Genomic DNA, 26,712 nt, shown 5'->3' with positions numbered 1-26,712 from the left:
CACCTACTGAAAAACATAAGGTTTATTACAGCATTACTTTACTGCTTTTACCTTTCTTTGCCGAGCCAAGAAAGAGCATGAAACAAATGCAGAGCAGTGCATAAGCAATGTCACAAACCTGTTGTTAAAAAAAGTGGTAAATGCTCCATCCCTGGTGGTGTTCAAGGCCAGGTTGGACAGAGCCTTGGTCAACATGGTCTAGTGTGAGGAGTCCCTGCCCATGGCAGGGGAGTTGGAACTAGATGATCTTAAGGTCCTTTCCAACCAATTCTATGATTCTATGATCAGCAGCATCCTCATGAGAAATGTGAGGAAAAGAACACTTTCTTATCCTTCCCTCACACTGAGCCAGACTTTCTCATCTGCCTCCAATTAGTCGACAAACTGAAATGAACAATGTATTTGCATCTACAGAAGAAGCCATTATTACCCAACAAGCTTTCCCTTCTCATCTTGTACCCTAAAATGTTTTACCACTACAATGGATTGTCTTTGATTAAAAACTTCAGCAGCAAGCGTATCTACACAGTATTTATTTCATTTTAGGCTTTCAAAAGTCTTGTCAAAATTTTCTATTCTAAAATAAGGTAGATTAATTAAAAAAGTAAAATTGAGGGGAAACCCCCCCCCACTTTTATTCTGTCTTTACAGCCCTCTTTCTATATACATTAAAAGATTGTTTTACTTATATTTATGTGCTGTTAACCATTAGTTTCTAAATTCCATCAAAAAACTGACACACACATCACTCAGAGTTTTTAAGGCTTTAGAGAGTGATCTTTAGGGCGGCTTGGTTAATTTTATTAAAACATAAAGCTAAAAGGCAAAGAGTTCCTGAAACTGGAGGATATTTGGAAAGGTAAATGCAGGTTCATCAGCGCCTTCAGTTTGTCTCAGAAAGGCAGCTTATGCTGCTGTCCTGTTGGCAAGTGCCAGGAGACAGAACTACCCCTTGTTTTGTCTCCCTGGAGTCAGATTAGCACTGCATTGGCAAAACAGCCTCTCTGTTTCAGCCAGCACTCAGGCCTCTGATGAGGTCCTGCTAAATTCCCAACAAGATGATTCTAGTTTTTCCCTAGACCATTATTTGGTTATCTGTCTTGGACCTATAAAAATATACAGTAAAACCAACGAAGATGCACTGTGTCTTTCAAGAAAGCAGACAGCTGTTTATGGCGATGTGAAGCAATACAGAAGATGCAAAGGAGTACATTAGGGTCTACTGCTCATAGCTTAAATAATGCATCAGAACCCTTTTATCAGTCGGAGCAGACTTAGGACCTACTTACAAACTAATCGAGCATTAATACAGAACTTACTGGGCTTAGAACAGAACTGTTCTAAGACAATAATCAGTAAGAGCAACCCATCTTCTCATCCCCAAGCAAGTCAGCACAGGTTTTTGAGCCAAGCTTTAGTCTTTAAATGTGCTCAAGGACTGATACAAAATAGGTGATTGGTTGTTTCTCAGAGAGTGGAGTAGGACAGAAGAAAAACTGCAGTGTCACTGAGGTTATCACTCTGGACCACGTGAGAGCTCTGTCTGTGCCGTCTTCGTTGCCAAGAACCCAGAGAGCCACTCAACCAGCTTTCCATGGGACAGTGCTCCACTTAAATCCCATTATAAAGAGGTGTGCCTCGTCACATGCTCTAATAACATCACTTTGGTTTTTGAGCAGCTTCATGAAGAACAGCAAAATAAAGCAGCACCATGTGCTCAAACAGCTGTTCAGTATCTTTGTGGCACCTAGAATATGCAGTACAACATGCACAAATCCTCCTCCAACTCTAAGCTAATTAACTTGACTTCTGAATTAGTAAGTCATTACTTAACAAAATCCGAAAGATATTAGGCATTACCGCTTCATTCACAACATGCACGCATCTGAAAAAGACTTGATTCATTTTTACACTTCATTCTTATAAGCCTTTTAAAAAAGGACTGAAGCCTGTTCAAAGACACTCTCCCAGCCAGTGCTGCCCTACTCACAGACAAGGTCTACAAGTGTTTCTGCTTATCTTGAAACTCTATTTCTACCTTCAAAATGAAATAATCCACTCCTGGTCTGAACATGAATGGATGACCCAAAGCTTTGTCCCATACTCACATGCTTACTAGCGGGTTGACCCTGAGGTAAAGATCCAGGGGCCAGCACTGGAGAGCTTGCAGGGCTACAAAGTTCTGGGAAGGGATTTGGGATGGCCGGCAAAGATGATGTTCTGAATTGCTGTTCTTCTTCTTGAAGGCGCCTATAAACACAGAAGCACTAAGCATTAAGAGGAGCAAACTGGCATCACTAGACCTGGATCTCCTGCCCCACCATTTACGATAATGATACTAAGGAAAAGGAATCAAAATCACTCTTTTTCTAAGCAACTGCTATACAGTTACAGCAACTGCAAGCTCAAAGTAGTTAACTGCATGTTAAAAATGACCAATTTGGCATCTTATGTTTCATTGCTTATAACTTGATTCCTTGGGTGCGTAACTGAGGTAACTATGCAAATAAACAGAAATATCTGTACTCACTGTTGTAAGTACTAGCTTACAAGCTTAAGCTCTGTGTGCCATAAAGTCAGTTAAGCTCTTCCAAACTAACGTGAAAGAGGAGAACACAATGGCATTCACTTGGAGCCAAATTCCATGTGGATCTGCAAACGAAGGTGTATCCCTGTAAAATCTCTAAGCTGAGACTGAAACCAATATCGTCACCTCATTACAATACCAAATTCCATCTCCAAGCAACCTGGCATTTCCTAGTGGAAACGCAAAGACTCAGCTTGAGCAATAAACTGCAATTACACCCTCCCACCTTATGCTAGTTGTACGGTTACTGTTCAGACAAGTTTGTATCTCCTAAGATACACCACACAATTCCACGCAGGACCAACAGAGTTTCAATCTCCAGTTTATAATACACCTGCACTGCCCACATCAACGAAAGGAAAACTAAAGCCTACTAGTTGCCACAGAAAAGCTTGAAAACATGCAAGACCTACTCATGACCACAAAGATAGCTTTAGGTTTCCCTACCGCCAGGACATCACCACTGAAGATGTACTCAGTCACTAAGGTGACTCTGCAGCAGGCTGGCCTGCCAACGCCTTTGCAGAAGGCACCATCTAGCGGCAACCGTGGAAGTTTCCAGACACAACCCACTACCTCCTGGGTTTGAAATGCAGATCATTAAACTTGCTCTCATTTTTGCCATGCCTTCGGCAAGCAGAGCTTTCTTAACAGAGCTGCCTGGGAGACAACAACCGGGTTTGCCTTTGGCGGTGTGTCCCACTCTGGGCACGCTCACTGCCTCTGTCTGTACCAGAACCCGGGGGCTGATAAAAATAACTACTGGGAAATCTACTTTGCAGGTAATTATCCTGCAATTTAGCTGCCTTGGTGTTCCACGAGTGAGCCTTACAGATTTGGGGTTTTTTGCAATAAATAGCAGGTTCCAACCATAACTATAAGCCATGCAAACAACTGCTTGACCTGCTTGATTTTTTTTGTGCTACCCATGTGTGCATTTCCCTACAGCACAGGGTAAAGGACAGTGTAATACTTCTTCAACCCAGTAGGCTTGTCGTATCAGCAGCTCTGTACTGCAAATTTTTCACTGACCTCCATTATAAGAAGTGGAACTACAGACACTGCAAAATTCAAAAGCTGTAGATTTTTTTAAATAGGAATTCACTATGCTTCGCTGTGCTCTGCCTGTACTGCTGCAGTGCATCATTTGCCTCATGACTGATACACATATGAAACTGCGCTCTTAAGAGAATTACCACAGTCAACCATTCTTTCACAGAGCCCCCTCTGTGGGGCTCAAGATAACCCTGAACAAAAGTTCATTATTTTCTTTAATGATAAACACAAGATGTTCTTGTGAGTATGAAAGTACAAGAGTTCAGAAAGGCAAAGTGCTCTCAAAAAAGAGTTGCTGAGTTTTGAAATGCCACAAATAGTTTAAATGAAGTGCTTTGATTGAGATATTTACAAAACATTGACAGTTATAGTACTCTAGAGAGTGCATTTTCTAGTACAGCCCTATTCAAAGTTAAATATGAAATACTTGTAAAAATGATTGCATCATTAGCTGACTTGGTTGTATTGCAGTTACTCCATACTACACACTCATATAGAAAAGCTGACTGCCTTAAGAATACCATTTCTATAGGAAATACATTAGCATAAAGAATAAGAAGCAACCCTTTCCACATCTGTGATTTTTCTTCTATTATTATGACTTCTCACTTCTTTTGGAGAAGACACTGTTAACTAGAACGAGAGGAACACTCCAAATCTCTGTGATTCAGGCAATTTACCTACTCATGCTAATAGGCGCCTTTTTCTCCTACTGCCTAGAAAGAAGATTTTAAGAACCTCAGCATCACCTACAGACTCTCTCTCATCACCACCAAGAGTATTCCACTTGAAGTCTAAATTCAAGACCCCATCCTGACAACAATGGAGACAAACTCTTTCTTTGTTATGACTCACGTACTGCACCTCAAGTGAAAGAGCTGAAAGTGCTCTAGAAAGAACAGTTAAGTAACTACAATGTGCTCCTTGTTTGTTTGTCTTGGACCAGTCAGGAAACTTCCACAAAAAAAGGGGTTTTTTTGTATATCAAAACTACCTGAATGCACCTTCTTCTATCTGCATGATCTTACATTTTACAAAGCCCAGCAGCTGTCAATAGGCACCATACCTGAGTGAACAGTTATAAACAGTTTGGAAATAAATCCTAATATGGATATAATTTTTACAATTAGTAAAATAAAATACGATTTGTACAATAGATTGGTACAAATGGTACACTTCTACACGTCTGGTACTACAGGTACATCAAACCTTTGATTAAGAACAAGGGTGAAAATGTGACATTTTTTTAGTTTTACAAAATACGTGGAAAAATCTATATTCTTCACCTACCTGGTAGATCATTTTTCCTATGCAAAAGTCCAGTCTAACGCTACTCTGCTGCTAATGAAGTTGATCTATTTTAAAATGTAGTTCTTCCAAAGCTAGTTCAAGACAACTTTAACAAAAAGGAGGCAAGTCCCTTGTTCCTACCTTACTGCCATAATGCGCACTGGCTGAGACCGCTGCACCTTCTGCCTTGGAGACATGGGCTGCAGCACACCTGATCCTGAGGACGGCAACTGACTGCGGCTGAGTTGACCATTGTGAAGGAGCGGAGTGGTTTCCGACTGCATACTGCATGTGGAGTATAAACTTTCAAATGAGGAATTCATGTCATTTACCAAAGCTTCCAGGTCCACATCGTCATCTGAAAGACAAAATAAAGGCAGCGTAACACTTCCGGAAATCCCAGATAAAGAAGTCTGGAAAGACCAAAGCCTAAGTTTCCATAAAGTTATCACATAATTTCACAGTTATATGTTGATAGTACAATTTTTATTGCAGAAATTATTGATTTATTTTAGAGCAGAAATGGTGGAGATTTATTTTGCTTTTCTTGATGAAAAGCTGACACACAGAATGAAGTATTCCTACTATAGTATTTACTATATATATACACACACACATATAAAACCCACCAAAATTTGGTGGGATTTTTAACGATGCCAATGCTAGTGTGAAACACCACTTCGCTTACTGATAAACTGACACACATTTCAAAAGTATATCACTTACAAATACCTCAGTTCAGCTTGTCAATGTACCAAGTTCAGATTGTCACACGCTGTAATAAATACTTTCCAAGATCCAATAATTCAGAAGAAAAAACAAGGCAGTACTGCAGAAGTCAATAGGTGGAAGACACATTCCTCTGCTGCACACATTGGAAAGCGATCATTATAGTTTGCTAAAAATCCCATCTGTATTTCTGCGTATTTTTGTGATACAGGGATATTAACGATCATAGTTACTCTGCAAGAAAACAGAACTCCACAAGCCCTTTGCACTAACCACTCTCTGAACTCCTGTTGCAGAGCAATGTAATTACTCCCTAGCCACAAGTTACGTCACTCCCTATCAGGAGTTCAGCGGGCTGACGAACACACACATCGATATCTGCTTCTGGTTATTGCACAGTCACTGCCTGAACAGCTACTTCAGACCAAATACAACTTTGAACATCCAAAAATATGCCCTTATTTTCCAGCCGTATCAGTTGGACTGGTAAAAATATACCACTGCTGCCTGCAAACTTTGAATCTCGTAACTCTTCATGACACGAATGGAAAGCAGATCCAAGCAATGGAGCCAGCAAACATTTACACAGCACTATGCAGTTAAAATATGCTTTTCACCCCAAATATTTTCTGATACCTATACTCTTGCCATGTTTTCCAGGTAAATAACCACCATTTGGCTTGCAACCACTTAGAATACTTTCTTTAAGATACCATGAGCAATTTGGTATCAATATCACCTTCCTTCAGGATATAATCTGAAACAGCACCACCCAATTTCTCTCCACTATCAACATGCCTCTATAACTATAAAGGGATCTGAACACTGTGTTTACACAGCAATTGTTTTGGACCCTGATGACCCCAGTACTCTGTGTTGGATGAACCAAAGATCTGCTCAGACTTAAACAGGTGCTGGCCATGTCCCTACATCTGAGCTCTATTGAATGACTTGAAATACTACATTCCTCACTGAAAGTCAGCAGGCCTTTACCAAAGTAAAAACCACTTAGTCTTCTCTGAAAACACACTCACAGGATTTCTAGGTTTGAGCATGTGTTAAAAACAAAACAAACACCATCAACCCATAAACAGGTTTCTTCCTTTCATTTCTGTATGGTTATTTCCCTCAGGCTCTGTATTTAACAGCTACTACTCTAGCACTAAGACTCACCTTCACTAGGCCACACCAACTTCTTTGTCTATCAGCTAGTTCATGCATTTTCAATAATCTAGACTGTACTTTGCTTGGACAAAGTCTACAGTAATTTTCCTGCTATTTTCAGGGATCTCAAGACAGAGTTGCAATTTAAATTTCATTCCATCCTCCAGATTCTTACTGTATTTGGAGAGGACATATCAAAAACACTTCTTGAGCAATCACAAGGGAACCGCAGCAGTAGGTGTATAAAGAGGGAGAGGCTGAATTACAAGGCTTTTGAATTTTATCATTCATCTAAAGCACCAGAAGACTGAGCTGTAGGGTGTCAGACAGCTGTCAAGTAAAAGCTATGGGGTTGGATGAAGGAGACATAAAAGACAGACCCTGGCCACAGAGTCAAGGAGTAAATTACAGCAACTAACAGCAATTGTCTAGCTGGGTAAAAAAAGAAAGGGAAGAAAGTCAAGGCATACATTCTGTGGAAGTCCGTATGGCTTGGTCCCTGAGGGTGCTAATTTATTAACAACTTAGACAAAGCTATTAGCGTGCAAGATGTTTAAGTTTTCAGATGACTGTAACATGGGAGGAATGATTAAGAGTCAGCTCAAGCTATCCCTGAATAATCAAATAGGCACAAAGGTGTAATATGAAGTCTAATATGCATAAAATGAGGCACTTCATGCAAAATACTATGCAAACCAAGTACATAGTTTAAAGCATTGAATTACCATTAGCAGGCTGTTAAGCATATCAATTACACACCTAAATTATGTTTCCAACAGGACAGGCACTGACAAGGTGCATACAGAGTTCTCCTAATAACATGTTGCACTAAAGTCCAGAATCTGGTTTCACTCCTCTGTCAGCTCCTTTTCTCCGTGGGTGCAGCACTGCTAATAATAGCCCTCAGTCTTGCTATAAAACTTTTGCAGGAGTGCAGATTCTTACGCTTTCTGAAGACAAAGCCTGCAACCTTGAATTTCATACAGTTTCATCTCTAAACAAGACCATTTACTACTAAATACCATTGTGTTTTGGAGAGATTTCAGCACGCTGCAATTGAAACCTCACTGCTGTAGCCTACCTCGGAAGTGCCAGCAGATGTCTCAGCCTGCCAAGTAATCCAGTATGTTACTTGTGATGGCTTTCTACAGAACTTAACTAAATAAAAATCAAATAAGAAATCCCTGGGATTTCTAAGCCACTTCAACCATTTGCAGACATACTATTCAGAAGGATATTTCATATGCAGTACAATCCTTCAAAGTATCTTAATCTACCAACCAGTGAGATCTAGCCTCTATCAAGATCATCCTACATGGAAAAAAAAAAAACAGAAGGTGACAAAACTGATTTTGAGGAGGCTTGCTAGTTAACAGCAAAATTTGAAAACCTTTGGGCTTTGAGCCAGTATGGCATCATGCTGGTCCTCTAAGTGTGCGCACACAGATCTGTGACTGACCCGGAAGGATCGCCTTTGTAGGTTATAGCAGACAGAGCTACAGGTAGCTGAGGAGCTTCCAGCTCTCCATCTATCTTGCAGACATGCTTCCAGGGATACTAAAGGTTATTTTCCTTAATCTGCACTGAATTATGCCTCAAGATCAAGGAGTATGAAAGTGGATATTCAAGGTCTGTTTTTTTCTCTCTCAATTGAACAGCATAGCAGCTAGTTTACCACTTCCATGTACAAACATGCAAGCAGCCTTTTGCTTTTGAAAGTCATTTTGAAAGGAGAACACTGGCAAAACCTAGCTCTGACATACTTCTGCTAGTGGACAGGATAACTGGCAGTTTTGTAGACTTCTTATACCATAACAAAATACTTGGTATGTCTGCAAGCAATGTCCTTTCCCAAACTAGAACCAAAGTGCACACACTGGCAGCTTCACACAGGCTCAACTTCATTTTGCTTCTTTGCCCACAACTTGTTGAACTTTAGCTTTGTCCACAAACCAGCTCTGCTGGATTTTACAAGTAGTATTTTTTTTGTAAAGTTAATCATTATTTTAATTGCAAGAAAAGATTGACATGTTCAACTCAAGGAAAGAAGAAAATTTTGTTATAAAACCTCTTACTGAGCTACTGAGCTAAGCTATCATGTTCCACAAAAACTGGAGCACCATTTGAATGTTTTCCATCATAGCATAAGAGGGATAACAAGCCCTAAATTAGGCCTGAACAAACTTTAATCCGTGCTTAGCCATGTCCCACTTGTCTTTCTGCTTCTAGCCCTTTTCTATCCCCTAGATCCCAATTTATTTGTTTTGGTTGTTGTTGGCTTTGACGTGTCACGCTCAGCTAACAGGACTAAGTGGGATCTTGCTTATTCTGACGTGACGTAAAGCTGAAATGAGCCCTGCGCAGCTTCATCCATTCCAGCCTCCCAAAGAAAGCAGGTATTTCCATGGCTGTCAAAGGGCTCACTGCACTGTAGAAATTCTGTTTACTGAAAAAAAGCTGAACATGGAAAGAACCCCAGCTTTGCCCTAAAGACCAGGATGTATTTAATGTCTCTAAATGGCACCTCAGCAAACACCCTTCCCTTTAAACATATGCCTTACAGTTCATAGGGAATACTATGAAAAACATCACAGGACTCAAATGACCTGTGATTTAAGAGGCTTTTAAAAACTGTTTACATACATAAATCATTTCGTTGTTGTTTGCTCATTTCAGAATTATCCAGCATTATCCCTCATATCAGTTCACAGAGAAGACAGATGCAAGTGCTACTAGGAACTCAGGAGAAGACTTATGAAAAGGCTATACCACTTTTCTGTCACCATGGAAGTAAATCTGATAGTACATGAAGCCTAACAGCATGTACATAAACAAGCGTTTGATATTACAGTAAGGCAGCTGTTGATCGATCACCTATTCCTATTTGACAGCCTAACCCCAGCAATCACTTCCCCAAAATGAGTTTCAGTGCAGCACATTCAAGATCCAGCTTAACAAAGTAAAGAAGCTAAAATATAACTAATACAAGATTTCATAGAATCATAGAATGGTTTGGGTTGGAAGGGACCTTAAAGATCATCTAGTTCCAATCTCCCTGCCATGGGCAGGGACACCTTCCACTAGATCAGGTTGCTCCAAGCCCTGTCCAACCTGGCCTTAACACTTCTGGGGATGGGGCAGCCACAGCTTCTCTGGGCAACCGGTTCCAGTGTCTCACCACCTTCATAGTCAAGAACTTCTTCTTAATATCTAATTTAAATCTCTCCTTTTTCAGTTTAAATCTGTCCCCCCTTGTCCGGTCACTACATGCCCTTGTAAAAAAAGTCCCTCTCCAGATTTCTTGTAGGCCCCCTTGAGGTGACCTATGCAGTGATGCTGCAGCTGAATGACACCCTCCAGTTCCCAATACCAGCTCCCCCAGTGCCCAATACCAGCTCCAATTTTACGTGATCCCCCCTCCTATTAAGAACTATGTACAAACAGTGAGTTTGCACAAGAAACAAAGAGACAGTATAAAACCATTCCCAAACCCCATGCTTTCACACTGTTCTGCAGGTCTGCTGCCGGACTCGATTATAAAGATACCAAGATTGTCTTAGCTGAACATTAGAAGCCTGAAGGGTTTTTTTATTCGCTCCAAGTGAAAGCAGCAGACGCAAACCCAACTTTGTGTCCTAGAGACATCATCAACTCCAGAGTGGTCACAGTCTGAATTAAAAATTACAATCCCGAATCCCAAAACTCCAGGATGTTATGTATCCTGTAAGTCCCAGTGAGACTCTGCACCGAAGAGTCCTCTCCTTTATTGCTTTCTAACATTCACTGGCTGAAAAGAAACCCTCTACTTTGCACTGTAACTATGGCTTCTGGCCTCCAAAATGTCACATCAGTGCATGTGCAGCTTCCAAAATGCTAAATGGACCATGCTGTGGAAAGAAGGGCAAGAAGCAGAGATGCTGGTCGGTAAAAGAGCATGAAATTGAGATAGGCATCTATGCTCTTTCAGCACACTAAAATGTCACACAGAGAAGTCATCAGCAAACTTGTAAGTGCTGCAGTATTCTCTGGGTAATCTTTAAATCCCACACGCATCTATTCTCATTTTCTGCCAGTAAAGCTGGAATAGCTAACACCACGTGTATGTACGCTAACTACAGGTGCTGGAGAGAATTCACTTTATAAACACCTCTTTACTAAAGATTCGTGGTTGGGCTCCAGAAATGTTCTTAAAACACACCTGATAGATTTCTTGAAATAGAAGATGAACCAAATTGAACAAAATTAATGTTGCTAGGTAACAGCTATAGGAATAAGCTACATATGAAAGGTGTTAGTCAAAAAAATCAAAGCGTTAACGAGTAACAGGAGCAACTGGCTATAGGTGCCTTACAGCAGGAAAGAACGAAGTTGTACCCTCAGACTAGCCAATAAAATAAGTTTCAGGAATTCTGACTGAAAAAAAAAAAAGGGAAGGTTAAAACACAGAAAATTCTGTTCTTGCCCAGTTCACACATCTAACGCTTGACATCATAAAGGATAAAGATGATGAAAGCCAGGCATTCAAGGAAAGGGGGGTGGATAAGGAGGGTTGGTTTGTTTAATTCCAGAGACAAACTAAGGTAAAGCATGTCTCTGACAAAGATGTTAACAGCTTTGCCCTTTGATTAGGCTGCCGTTATTCACAGACAACATTCAGAAGCACCTCCCAGTGTGCATGTTCACATTTCTAACCCTGTAGAGTCACACTGGTCCTTTTGTGGAGCAGATGGACGCTGGTCGCTTGGACAGATGACTGCTGTAGGTGGGTATCATCACCACAACCAACGCTGAGCCCTCAACTGACTCTAAGGCATGCACAAGTGTTGAAGTACTAATGGCATCACTACGAGAGAGATGTCTGAAACCCAAGGATGAAGTCTACAACATCTAGAACACCAATTATGCATATATATATACCAGCTTTATTACAACTATCAGAGATAAGATAAAACATGTAAGTTACGGCCAGTCTCCTCTCCAGATCCCCATATCCCATTTAAAGAACACAGAGTTGGGATTCAATCTTCCTGATACCAATTTTCCACTTGGAAATTTGCAGCTTAAACAGTATACCTTCCTAAAAGATGCATCAGGTCAAAGTTTGAACCCAAAGCCAGATATGATATCAGCTGATCCCATGAGACTGCACAGACAGGAGGACTGACACACCACACACCCTTGTACAGCCATTGCTGATGGTGGAGCTTCTGTAGCAGCAACTACCAGCCTCTCAAATCCCAATTTGCAGGCCAATACTTGCAGAAACACTGATGTAGAGTAAATACTGAGTAAACAGATCACTTACAACAGAATCTGAGGTTAAGTAGACCTCTGGGAAATTGTCATTCCTGAGCCGATTACAAAATCCAGTCAGAAGATTAATTTTCAAGAAACTGGTAACATCTGCAGCTTGCTTCTATGAACATTAGGTTCAGTGGTTTCTCTGACCATTTTCTCATGTCACCTACTTTTAGTTCATTAGTTTAAGAAAAAGACTGAGCAGGAGCTTAAAAGGAAAGCATTTGTTTGGTTGGGTTTAGCAAGGCAGCAGAAAACCCAAAACAGCCCCAGTTACCCAGATGATAGAAAACAACATTAGTTGAAGAAAGCCGCAGCACCAGAGGGTAGAATAGGGTATTCTTTCCAAGGCCAAACCTGGGGTCAGGGTAGACTAATACTCGAAAAACTCTTGAGAAGGACAAAGCGATTGCATCAGTGTAGGACGCAATATGCCACAGGGTGTGCAGGCCAGACTGATTTTCCTGACCCAAAAGGAGATGTGAACAGAGGGAAATTTAAAGCTTAAGTAATAACTGTGCAAGGAATAGACATGCTCCCATCTTCTTACTGTGGCCTTTCTTCACTCAGGACAAAAAAAAGAAAATCAGAGTGAGCATGAGTGAATACGTGACACACAGAAAGACCAACAGACCCAGGAATTCTCTATTCAGGTCTTCTCTCCCTGGTAAGGTTAATTGGATGCCTCAATCCTGGTACGTCACCTCTATAGCAAAACTGCGAAGGAAGGTTCTGGCAGTACATCCCCAAAACAAGTACAATCCTATCCATGATTAAAAGAAGGATCAAGAGGTTATGGTTGGGGTTAACACCTGGGCAGCAGAATGGCTCCTAGCCTGTGCAGCCCACACAAAACTGAACAGAAAATCCACTTAAGCTTTCCAGGTGACGGCGAAAAACATGTTAACCTACTGAGCCATTAAGGTATTGCCAAGTCAGAAATCTGGAAACACAGTGTTGGATGGCAACGGAGAGATGAATCGAAATACTGTCAGCTGGCCACATGGCCAAATGCTTCACGGACTGCATCTTATATTAGACAGTCATATTTGCGGGTGGATAGCTTTAAGAGGATATCTTGTATCACTGAGAGCTGCAATTTGACACAGCAAAGTTCAGGTATAATTGTGTATTTATTAAGATTACATACCTTTACATTAAGGTAACTAAATAAAAAGCTTTAAAATACTGTGTGTTTTCCTTATACTTACATGAATGAAAATTATTTTTCAAAACGTATTCCACCATTTCCTATATATGCATTTCTACTCATAATGCTTCTCCAAAGTTTTACTTAGCCACCTTTTCCTTATTGCCAATGTCAGAGAAAATAAATAAATAATGACAGTGCAAATCAAATATACACAAATAAGCAATACTAATAGACAAGTCACAGTTCAAAAAAGAGTTAAGAATTGAGACAAATGAGAAGAGCTACCACGTGTCTTACAAGTCTATTGAAGGCAAAGTTAAAAACACAGGCAAAGCATCTATTGCTTTCCTTCAGGGAACCCGTGTTCTCCTTCCCTGGTTAAACACCATAATACTCAGCTGAATAATCCCAGTTGAACAATCCTTACAAATCGATGTAAGTACCACTGCATGGATTAGTCCCTCCCATCCTGCCAAGAAAGCCCAAGCTTTATCCCTGCTCTGGGAAACATCGTGTCTAACCTCCCAACATGCTGCTGCATAGCTCCAGCCAAAGCCTGTATCGCCCTGCCTGCTCCAGCACTGGTGCTGGCAGCTGCTGGGTGCGAGCATCACCTGCCTGCTCCGGGAAGTCCTCGCCTGGCAGCCAGCACACTCCAGGCTTCTTGCATCAGGGGTTTCATTTCAAAACCACTTCTTGACAACTCAAAGCTTTCAAGTGAAAAGTGGCTGGATTAACCCAAAAAGTCCGTTAGCGTTTCTCTTCAGGAAGTGATGGGTCCACACAGCTGATGCTGGAACATTATTATTATTATTATTAAATTAGGCGTGTACCTCATCACTTGATACCTGGGCTAACCTTTAATCCTACTCACTTTAAACCATGAGTTTTAAAATTTGCTTTGAACAGGTTTATTGCTGGCTTAGAAAGCATGTTTAAGAGGATGTAATACAAGTTCCAAAAGTTGCACACAGCAATTAATGAATCAGCTATTCCTCTGAGTTAATTAAAGATTGCGCTTTGAGCACATAATAGTTACCTAGCTGTGACAGATGTACTTACAAAGCAGACAACAGCAATATTTCACATGTAAGGTACTTCTAAGTCAGAGTTTAGTTAACAGAACCAAAGTCATATGAAAAAGTAAAATGCTTTAACACCAAGGTAATTTTGGCTTCTTTTACCAGTTGCTTTAACAGTTTACTATTAACTCCAATTGTAATTTTGGGAAATTATCTACAAGAGTTGTTCGTAATTGCAACACTGCATCAAAAAAGCTCCCTAAGAGCCCTCAACTTGGGACTTGCAAGCCCGGCACCTGCCAAATAACAACGAGCAAGCTTGCCTACCTTAGCTTCGCTCCACAGATGAAGGTGGCTGCCATCAGACGTCCTTACTGCCTTGAGAGAAGCTTGACATAAGCTTTCCCTACATTTCTTTGCCCTACTAAGGGAATAATGTTTTGGGGCATGCATTTAATCTCATCTGCACACAGATAGTTTGTCCTTGAGCAGGCTGTCTATTTTAGGCTTTCCTTTCACACAAACCCAGCTGTTGTGTCAGAAAATCACGTAGTCCTTTTGGGTGTGGAACAAGATCTCTCCCGGTCCTGCCAGCAAAGGGCAGACAATTTGTGAGGAATTACTGCCGTAGCGAAGCGCGAACCTCCGCTGCGTGAGAAGGGAACACCACAGTCCTGCCGCACGGATCCCCAGATGGCAGAGCATATTGCTGCAGTCGCATCCCAAATGGCAGTGTGGAGCCACTGCTGAAGGCATCCATACCCCACACTGCTGATGAGGAAACCAGTCATTTATAATAGCTCTGCCACGTTTCCCTCTGCCGTGACCCCTAGAGCTCCTGTTGGCCAACTTTTATTTATTTGGGTTTTTTAAGGGTAAACAAAAAACAAACCAACAACCGAACAAGAGTAACCACCAAAAAAACCCCAAACCAACCAAAGACTGGGGAGAAAACACCACCAACAACAAAAGAAACTAACACAAAAAACCATGGGGAAAAAAACCTAAAACCGAGCCACTGCAGTCAATCACCCGAGACCACAGGAAAGAAAAAATAATCTGAATTTACTATTCAATGAAGAGCAATCACATCAGCCTAAATTTACCTAGGTCTAAGAAAAACAGAAATTTGTGTTTCTTCTAGACTAACCAAAACAAGTTTCCTTTTTTAAATCAGCTACTCAAAACGTGGTCCTTCACAATTTAACAAGCTGCACTGGTTAAGATAAGTCAGGATCACGCTCACCCAAAACCAAAAGCTGCAGGTGTGCTATGCAGAAGGTTCATCACAGCTTGACATGAGCCAAAACCAGCTTACCCATTACACCTATTTTCCTTCCCAGACCCACACACCTGATTTTACAAGGTGTATGCATTCCCAGTTCAGGTACTCAATCAAGGTGCTCTGTGATTTTGGGAAGCCAGCCTGCTGCTCTTCTCTGCCTGGTCGGTTTTTGCTGTGGGTAGAGACCCCAAGCCCCCGCAAAGACTTGCTTCCTTGCATGCCCATAAAGCAACGCTGGAAGCAGGTGACAAGACAACTTTACGCCCACGGTACTGTTAACAGACCACCACTTCTTACAAGGCAGTCTCCATCTCCTTCACCCCGGGTGACAAGGATGCCATCGGTACACTCAAACGAGCTGACACGGCCCCAACGTCCTGCACTGCGCTTCCCTAAATCACCCCCACCCCCCCCCACTCCTCATAGGAGAGACACCCCAAAAACATGTGGGCGCAGTGTTTGCGGAGGTCAGACAACCTGCTCACCTTGCTCTGTTTCACATCTGAAATACAGCCCAGAAAAGCAGAGGAGACTGGTTCCTCCACCAACAGCACGCCCATGTATTTACAGGCCTCGGAAGAGGCAACATGTGGACAGGACAGAGCTTAAGGTAGGCCAAAAGTGTTGCTGTAAAGCCCTAATGCTCTGAAGGACTTCTTTGGATGGCATTTTAACAACATCAGCAACTCCAGGTTAGCCACTGTAGTACTAATAGTCAGCGGTGTCCCAGCAGCAAGCTTCCACTGCTTCTGTTAGCTGACTGGTGCTTCAGGGATGCTACCCTACCCTTGGAGGTGACCTGTGTTTGGACGTTAGTATATTCCAGATTCATTTCCTGATGCATATTGAAATATTTTACTATCCCTGACCTCTCCAGGATTTTCCAACCACTTAAGGACAAACTACAAAAACATATACCTAAAGAATAATTCTCTTTTGCTATTGAAGGAGTTGGAAGTAGATGATCTTTATGGTCCCTTTCAACCCAAACCAGATTCTGTGATTCTATAAAGAGCAGTAAGCTCAGAACTGAATTGCAAAGATAAACAAAAAATTAGCAGCCCCCATTACGCCTTTTTTATACATAAAATTACAAACATACAAGCTTATAAAAATGTACAAGTGCATGTATATGTAAACTTGCAAGCAACATACACCAATTAGGAGCATTAACAAGACATACAGCCAGTTTAAGCCATGTTCTTGCGCAGTTACAAATCCACTCAGACAGTGGTGCTGTAACATACCGTAACACTGCACTGCTTCTAACCTCATGTTGTACATGTCACAAATTGCCCGCAATCTTGATTTGGACAGAAAGACTTAAATATTGTTACTGCAATCCTAATACCATTAATGAAATTACATACTAATTACTTTGGTCAGTAGCACCTTATATATTTTAATTATTCAGGCTTGCTGTTAAGAACTCCAAATTTAGCTACATCTCATGCTATATTTTTATTTCCTTTTTTTTTTTTGTTTAGCTGCTTTGCCCCATTTCAGTCTTCTTTTTTTCTTTTTCAGCTGAAAATACAACTAGCTTGACAGAATCTTGTCCCTTTTAATAGGCACAAAGAGACTTAAACAAATTAACAAATTCAGATTGTTCTTCTCCTTGAAGTTTCTTGGCTCTAAGAAAAGTGCCGTAACCTTCCTCATCCTCAATGCAAGAATGTCAGCTGCTTTGAAATGGAAGTATCCTCATGCGACACAGCCTGCCATACTGAAGTGCTGTCAAGAAACACTTGCAGCACAGTGTTTACATAAAGGCAGAAATAAATACTATACTGCTTATCACAGTCAGGTAAGTTCCAAGACACTGATGACTGATGTTTATTGTTATAACGCTGCACTGTGGTGAAAAATTTTAGTGCAGAACTGACATAAATTACAACGGAGTTGGTTATTTTCTACAGATTTTTCTTCTTTTATTAAGCTATGAAATTCATTTTTTTCCTTCCCCCTCTTTTCATGTGAGCTTAGTACAAGCCCCAAGCTTAGTACATCTGATTTATAGACAACATAAGAAATCAGAGTTACATTCATGTACCATTCCAGTGCATTTTGGGGCAGTCTTGGCACTGCAGGATTTTTTCAAAGCTACAGGCAACATAAATAATGCATCTCTACAATATTATCTTCAGCTGTTTTACTTCTCTTAAGAAAAGTCAAAAGAATTTTCTTTGGAATGACATTTCATTGATGTTCCTCAATCTTTTCTTAGATGAACCTGACAACCATCTGACTACAAAAGGAAACAAACAAGCATAGACTTTGTTTCCTTATTTGACAAATACACAACTTAAAGCACAAGCCACAGCAGCTGCAGCATAACATCAGAACTTACCTAAAAATATTTTGAAGTTTAGTAGTAAAAAATAAGCAAATCGTAGAATAGTTTGGGTTGGAAGGGACCTTCAAAGGTCATCTAGTCCAACCCCCTGCAATTAGCAGGGACATCTTTAACTAGATCAGATTGCCCAGAACCACATCCAGTCTGGTCTTGCATGTCTCCAGGGATGGTGCATCCACCACCTCTGTGGGCAGCTTGTGCCAGTGTCTTACCACCCTTTTTACAATTTACAAAAAATTGTAAAGGATTTTTTCCTCACATCCAGTCTGAACCTCCCCTCTTTTAGTTTAAAACCATTACCCCTCGTCCTGTCACAACAGCCCCTGCTAAAAAGTCTCTCCCCATCCCTCTTGCAGGCCCCTTTTAAGAACTGAAAGGTGACAATAAGGTCTCACCAGAGTCTTCTCCAGGCTCTCTAAGCTGATTTCTTCTGTCTGCCGATATAGTTAGAGTTAAGAATGTTTAGGTGCATAATCACAAAATGGATAAAACCCCAGAACAAGAAAGACCTGCATTACGAGCTTCTGCACTACGTAAAGCACTAGAACCCACTTCAAAGTTTTCTCCATCCCCAACAGTCCTCCAGAGTGGACAGCCCACATGGGCTTTCTTTCATCTTCCAGTGAACTAATTTTTAGAGTTATCTTGCACCAGCTCAAGACCAACACTTTCTTTTGTACTTGATTCAAATACATGTCAGGCTCCTACTGCCTTCTCCTCTCACCACAGTGGGTACCATTTCACTGAGAGCCACTTGCACTCTTTTCTACCATATTAACCTCTATAGTGTCCACTCTGTCAACACCACCTCTCAATTCTGCTCTCATTAGCTAGGTTGTCTGTTGGCCTTACAAATCCGAGGATACACTAGAATCTCTCTTCCCATATGCTCTCAGTAAAATGGATCTTGAAGTAATCTAGATGCCTGCATGAGACACGTCAAGTATTTTGAACGATGTTTTTCAGGCAGACATTCATTAACGTGTGAAAAGCACTCTCCTTGCTTACATCAGGCCAGTGAGTAAAGTGAGGTATGCCAAACAGCAGCATTTTTCCAGGGCAACTGAATCTATATTCAAAGGGCCATTACAAGTATGAAATACTGTAAAGGAACCACAAACCTATACAGGTAATACTATGCCCATAGAAGGTTTGGGGACAGTTTAACTCTTACCTTTCTTCCAAGCCTGTTAAAAAGCTATTTAACCCGTGACTAAAAATCTCTCTTCCACCTCATGGCTTTGAAGCCACCAACTCATTAGTACAAAAGCATCTCTTTTCTATCCCTTCTGGGTCAGATTGGGGCAGGGGGAGGAAGGGGACTGAGCCTTCCTCTGTGTTTGCATAGCACAACTATCAAAAGGACTAATTTCAGGCTGGAGCCAAGACACACGCAGCATTCAATGCTAACCTCTTGCTCTTGAATTCACTGCTCTCACCCTGTATAGGTCTGTAAGTTTGCCTGAAATACATGGAAAGGTTGCTCACAGCCAGTTCAGTAGAAATGACTCCACATTTCAACTGTTTTTCCTGTTAAAATATCTGTATTTCTAGCCCAGTATAAGTGTCTAAGAATGCTTTTACTGCTGCATTTCATTTCACTTGTCAAACCAGAATAAACTTCCTTTGGAGAAAGTGTTTTTTTGCCATTACATTAGGAAGTGTGCCAGCACAGCTGTGCCACCAAACCCCTGGGAGACACCAGACTCTGGGGAATGTAAATGGTCTGAGAACAGCCTACTTGAAAAGACATCTTTTTTCAGGGCGAAGTCATCAGCACCACTATCACCAAGTCCTCTTGCTCAAACACCCTCACTGTAAGAAAGGAGGCATTCACCCGAGCCGTGACTTCAACAAATTTCTCCCCAATAGTCTCAATTTGCCTTGGAGCCAACAATCTGCCAGATTCACCTCTAAACTTGCTCCTCAAAAAGAGATCTCTCTGTTTTGTATTTCACCAGCATAACACAGCAGGAGACATGTATCCTGGCCCAAACAGCTCAGCCCTACTGCCATACAGAGGGAGGGTTGAGAGGATTTTTTGTTTTGCTTTGTTTGGTCAGTTTTTTTAAACAGAAGGTTTATAGAGATACACAATGGTGGAAAAATATTACCACAAACATAAACACTGTATTAGTAGACATCTCGGCTCCTACAGTAATGAAAATTAATTACATCTCTTTCAATAGTTTCACTTCTGCTACATACTAAAACAATCTTAAACTCCACAGCTTTTCACCATGCTTTATGCCTCAAGTGGTTTTCCCGTATCTTGTTATCCCTCATTTAATGCCCCCCCCCTTTTTTTCTCCTTTTTAGTAAATGTTCTAAGGTCAACTTGCAAGGCTGGTCACTGTTCCCAACTTCATTTTCAACCCCTGTGTGCACAAAGAGAAAGCTTCAACTACCCTTCAGCTTAATTCACTGACCCCCTCCCTGCTATGAGTCAAGAATTATGCACTCTAAATCAAAGAACATTTATAGTACTTAGAAACTGCATTATCTTTCACCACTTCATGTCACACACTGCACACAAACAAGTCAATCTACAGAAAGGCTATCCGCACTGTCAAAGTAACAGTCTATGGTTTACCCTATATATTAGGATACAATCTCACATATGTTCACGTTTCAGTCTTGATTTCATCTCTTCAGGACTGGCTCTCAACTTAATACCATGAACAAAGTGGGACTTCATCTTCAAAAATAGCATGCACTCTATGAAGCAGATGTCAACCACATACTTGACAGAAGTTTTGCAATAGCAATATCCTCATTTTGCTGATGGGGAAAATGTAGACAGACATCTACAGTGATTTGTTTCATCGCCTTTAACAGCTTATTTGTTGAACAAGCACTTCTGAATCTTTGCCCCACTCTGCACTGGCACAGATGCCAACACCAGTAGGTATTTCATAACTAATGCTGGGGGGGTGGGGGGAGGTCATGGAGAGCCCATTGGTGCTTCTGCATGCTCATATGAAGAAACATACGCTTAGCAGCACCCTGCAACGATTTCTGGGGCCCAGTTTCATCAAAACATCAGGCGAGTCCAGTTATTCTGAGCAGCTTATAGCTGCCTGGGGTACAGGTGGCTAACTAACACATGGGAGTCAGGTCTACTACTGCCATCGTTAATCAGACAGAATCATAGATTGGTTTGGGTTGGAAGGGACCTTAAAGATCATCCAGTTCCAATCCCCCTGGCATGGGCAGGGACACTTCCCACTAGACCAGGTTGCTGAAAGCCCTTTCAGCCTGGCCTTGAACACTTCCAGGGATGAGGCATCCGCATTTTCTCTGGGCAACATGTTGCAGTGTCTCATCACCCTCACAGTAAAGAATTTCTTCCTAATATCTAATCTAAATCTACGCTCCTTCAGTTTAAAGCCATTCCCCCTTTTCCTGTCATTACATGTCCTTGTAAAAAGTCCCTCTCCAGATTTCCTGTAGGCTCCCTTTAGGTACTGGAAGGCTATTAACTGCTATACTTTGTAATTGCTCATTTGTATATGAGCCTAAGTCTCTGCACAACTCCGCAGCACAGACTTTGGAGGTTTTACTCCACACAACACCCAAAATGAGTGAAAAAGGAACTGTTCCCCCCAACGAAGACCCTGCTATCAGGAACGCAGGCAGCCTGTCTGAGGTCACTTACTGCCTTCAAATCGCCTTCAACAAGGTCTGGCTGTGGGTACAGGCAGTACACTCTGCAGAGGTGCAGGCTCACAGAAAGAACCAGCATGTTGCTGTAATAAAACCCTGCACTGTTTTACTCTGTTCTTGCTACCTTAAGTCTGACTTCAATCATGAGCCTTTAAGCATTTTTTAAACATAGAAAATCACGTTGATACTTACACAAACACAAGTTGGCCCCTAAGAAAGCCTACTTTCACATTCACCGCACACCGAAGAAATTTATTAGCCAGTTATTTTCAGTGAGATCCACCTTTTTTTTTTTTGTGCATATACCACAGTATATATTCTTCTTGACATAACTAAGTTAAGCCATACTTGCTGATACAGACCATGAGCACATTCCAGTGCAACTTGTTTGTCTCGACTAAAGGACATACATTTCTATACTCCGCAGTCCTCAACTTCTCAGTCATCTGGAAGAACCAATCTCTTTTATAAACAATTAGAAAAGGTATTTCTAAGAAAGATGATGTTTAAGCTATAACTTGAATTGGGCATTTTCCTCTCAGCTGTAAGATGTGTTACATCTTTATGCAATAATCCCAGTTTTCTAGTATGTAAGCTCCTGAAAATTGTTTAATGTGCAGAAAATGATAATAAAACCTTGAACTACTTCTATACTTGTTCAGACTGCTTAACTTAAATTTGCTGTATTAGTGTTAGCCAACTTTTAAAATCCATTTGATTTTTAAGCACAAAGCCAACATTTGTTCAGCATTTATAATTCTTCATCTAATTAAGACCAACTAACAACTGAAAAGGAAGGGCACCAAGTTGCTGAATAATAAAGAATCCTAAAGCAACAGAAGCCTTTGCCAGGAGAACTGCTGTATCGCAAATATACCCCATTTTACTCTTGCAAACAAGTCTTACCTCACCCTTGTTCTGTTTCGTAGCCCTGGAAATGTTAGAGATTTAGACATCGCTTGGTTATTTTTTTATATAATGATTTTTATTTTTTAAAAGAAGAGCAAAGTGAATTTCTGTATTCATTCCTAAGATGATAAAAGTTTTATTTAGAGGATGGAGCTCATAAAAAGCTAAATTAACTTATATTCTGCCCCACCTGAAACACTGGAAAGAAGAGACAGAAACAAAAGGTTAGGACACTTTTATCATTAGGACACACAATGGAAGGAAACCAAGAGCTGTACTGCCTGTTCTCCACCCTCTCACTACTTTGATAGACACCAAAAATACAACCTTGAAGGTCAGGGAAAAACAAAAACCTAAAAATTGAACACACGTCTCTCAGAATTGTTTGCAGACAAGAGGGCTGCATTGTGTCAGCTATTAGAAATTATCTGCCATCACAAGAGAGATCAAAGGTGCATGCCTGATTACAGACAGGACACAAATCAGTTCACTGTACTTTAAATGGGGGTTGGAATAACTAGGGCTTTATCTGAAGGAGTTAAATGGACTTCATTGCAAGGGGTGGGGGGATATCTAGTCCCAAAATCACTAAAGGTACTGGTGAAGTAAGGCTGTTTAAAGGTTTCTTGTGAAGTTCAAATCCAGCCAATCTCAAGAATGCAGGCAGCAGTCTCCAGCATTACAACTGCCTCCCCCTTTGCCACACCACTGCTACCAGCCTCTTGGAAATCAGTTTCACAGGCAAGGGGGGCTATTACCTCCAGTTGCCTTCAGAAAGCACAGAGACATTCAGTAACACTGTGCTCTTAATACAGAATTTACCAAAGTAGACAGATTTTAAAAAGAACGTAGGCCCCCCCCCCCATCAGTCACAGTAGTTTCAAACATTACATGCATTGCAGATGAATGGCAATTTCTGATCTATTTATAGGTGACAGTGTCCGAATAGGCAGAATAGCTTTATTTCAGACTTGAACACAGCAGTCATAAAGCCCCATTAGTGCCCTAGAGCTTTCCATGTAATCAGATACTGAAAGGCAGTTCTCTCTCCATTAAAGCTGACCTTGCACAGTGACATTGTACTTTTATCTCAAAATTTAGAGATAGTTACTTTTGAAAATATTCTTTCAAGCAGTATTTCATAACAGGCAGTATAGCTGCAGTGAGCATGGATTGTTGCCATCTCTAAACATACCCTTCCCCTTTACATGTCAAACTGCCTTTGAAATTTAGGATTTGATTTTGGTTAAGGTGTCAGAATTTGAAGTTATTATTCTGATGCTGCAGAGACACTGTTTTTACTGAACAACTGTCATTGTTATGGCATGATTAAGAACTAGGCTACCTAATAAATCAACTTTCTTAGCTGGAAAGCTCATTAGTACTATTTAAGTGCCCATAGCTATGTTTTGACATTTGGGTATAACACCTCCACTGAAAGGTTCAAAAGCTTCTTACATAAAGCTAAATACACTTAAAACATACTCCTAACAGGGAAAAATAAGCAAAACCCAAGGATGTGCAGGAAGCTGGTGGAGCAGCACAGGCAAGAATTCAACTTGGCCACATTAAAAATGTCATCCAGAAGCTATCAAAAGAGCCTTTGCTGATAAGTATTAATGTCCATCCTTCTGCTCTCTTAACATCTTGACAGAATCAATTTAGTCAGATTACAAAAGAAAACATAAAGGCAATAAAGTTATACCAGAAAACATATGAGCTCATCCCAATATCTTACAATTAACTTGTACTGATTAAGTTAGAAGAGGGCATTTCAGATCAGTAAGATCAATTATGACCATTAGCTCAAATGGAAGAAATAAGCCACCTAAGAGGCAGAGGACAATCTGAGACCACAAGTCTCCACATACCTGTTGGACAGTAAATAAGTAAGTATACAAAGCAATTTAGAAATGGTGAAATCTATTACATTTGGCTGCTTTGTCAACCTACTTACACAAAGGATGGGGATGGTGCAAGCTGCTGAGTAAATACATTTACAGAGGAGAGAGTGCAATACCCCCACAGGATTTGGACTTTTTCTGCTCACAGAAGACATGAGACAAGTGCACAAGAAATGAGCTCAGGTACCTGGGAGAAGCACCTCATCATGAGCAGATGCTGAGACACTGGTTTCCCTCTGGCATCTGAATTTCCCCCAGCACGCCATTTCCAACAGGAACATTGGAGACTCATGAGCTCAGGCCCCAGAAACGAAAAACCCAGACAATACTGTCTCCACAACAGGGCTTGCAGGTTGCCTTCCTCCGGGAGGCCTCTCTCAGCCCATGCAAGGTGCTGCTCCTCACGGGCAGTCTCCAGCGAGGCTGTTGCATCAGGCTGCCGGGAGCCAGGTGCTCGGCAGGCGGCCAGCCGCCCCGACACAACCGGAGTAGCCGCACCAGCACAGAAAGTATGTGTGCCGCCGGTGACATCACCTCGCTGAGCCGATATACCTCCAGGGCAGCGTGCCAGCAGCAAACAAACACACTTGCCTCCTGCTAGCAGAGCAGGCACTTGGAACAGGGTAACGATGCCCTTCTGCACCTAACCGCCCTTGCTGACCACCCCCAAAGGTGCACCGTTTCACTCCACCGGTGCCGGTGTGATAGCTGCAGCACTGAAAAAGTTTGCTGCAAGATGCCCAAGAGTGCACACCCCCAGACAAGAAGAGAGGGCATCCCTACGCTACACCTCTTGCATTACATAGCCAAAGGACGCAAAATGAGGACCATTCCAACAGGTAGCTCAGCTTCAGTGGTAGGAGGAAATCACAGAATCATAGAATGGTTTGGGTTGGAAGACCATCATATAGCTCCAACCCCCTGCCACAGGCAGGGACACCTTCCACTAGACCAGGTTGCTCAAAGCCCCACCCAACCTGGCACATCCCTTAGTATTGAGGACAAAAGTGAATTTAAAATGACATTTGATTTTATAGTTTATTTCATCACCATCTCTCTCTCCCCATCTCATTTGCAGTGAGCTTCTTAAAGTTATCACTTTAGGCTTATACTAGTACTAACATAACTTGTTCTCTAGTAGGCAACACATTAAGGGGTGAGGGAGGTAAATGCTCTTGCTCTGAGGATCTGGAAAGAAGCAATAGAATCACTCCACCCAGATGCCCAGTTTACACCTTCCCCTCCTAATGCCTTGGACAAGAATTTAACAACAAGAAACTAGCTTCTAATCACACTCTAGTCTTCTAATCTACCCTATATCACACCTTGTGAATCTGCTCCCCCCCTCCCCATGATAACTGGAGATACAAATCTTGAAAGAGAAGGTGGAGGAACACAATCCCTCTATCTTCAGTATGAAAAAAACCCCACCTTCTCAGATGTCACACACCCATACAGCTTCAGTCCCCAAGGGATGGGTATGGTGTGTCATGGACTATCTTGAGCAAGGAACCCAACCCCACCTGCTCTCCCAATGCAGCCACTCTGCTCCAGCAACCATGTCTCCCTCAACATGATAAGAAGCTCATTGCAAACCTGGTAATAACCATTTTTCCATAAGCCACAGAAGAAAACACGATTCAAATTTACTTTGATGGTCCCATAAATAAGGAAGATTAATTTTTAATACTGTAATATTTCTTACTTAGGCTTACTTTAAAATTCTCAATTTTTAATACATCTCCACTTGTAAAACTTCCAATGGACAAAGGCCCCAAGGCAAACCACATTACACCCTACACAACCAAGACAGAGGGCTCCTTCCCTGCACTGAATCCTACTGGAGAAATTTACCCGAAGGACATACTGAATCCTGACATTTAACAGGCTCAAAATCCCATGCTTGTCAACTATGAGATGTTCAAACTTTTTTTATTCCTATCAGGTGGCATTAGAGGAACACATTTAAATTTAAACATGTCCACAACTTAACATTTGTAAAACTGATACTAAAAAGCTGACGTGGAAAAGAAAATAAAGGAAAAAAAAACCCACAATAAAAATAAAAGAAAATCCAGTCACCTGATGTTTCTCTGAACATGCAATGTTTTAAACCAGTTTTGGTCTGTTTCTTCTCATTTCACTGATTTCACTCAAACATCATTAGTAACCTTATTATATACAGAGTCTTCCTGCTAAACTCAATCAGTTTGTCTATTTTGTCTTCCTGTAGCTTGCTGCAAATCTCTTAAATTATCTGTACTAAACACCAACCTACTTTGTCTTCTCTTTT

The 26,712-nt window shown here is 41.3% G+C and overlaps 1 protein-coding gene across 3 annotated transcripts in view; it reads right to left on the bottom strand.

The window, feature by feature from the left end:
* Nucleotides 1–26,712, bottom strand: part of GRB10 (growth factor receptor bound protein 10) — a 145,760-nt gene that overhangs the window by 50,930 nt on the left and 68,118 nt on the right. For all 3 annotated transcript variants that reach the window (XM_030496536.1, XM_030496555.1, XM_030496544.1), the window contains 2 exons: nt 5,075–5,291; nt 2,109–2,250 (listed from right to left, as the gene is read on the bottom strand). In XM_030496536.1, coding sequence (XP_030352396.1) covers nt 2,109–2,250; nt 5,075–5,291 — 359 coding nt within the window. The remainder of the gene's footprint in view (nt 1–2,108; nt 2,251–5,074; nt 5,292–26,712) is intronic.

This window comes from Strigops habroptila, chromosome 1 (assembly GCF_004027225.2).
Source record: "Strigops habroptila isolate Jane chromosome 1, bStrHab1.2.pri, whole genome shotgun sequence".
Classification (NCBI taxonomy): domain Eukaryota; kingdom Metazoa; phylum Chordata; class Aves; order Psittaciformes; family Psittacidae; genus Strigops; species Strigops habroptila.
The sequence above is the reverse complement of the archived record's forward strand: the minus strand, read 5'-3'. Positions and strand labels throughout refer to the sequence as shown.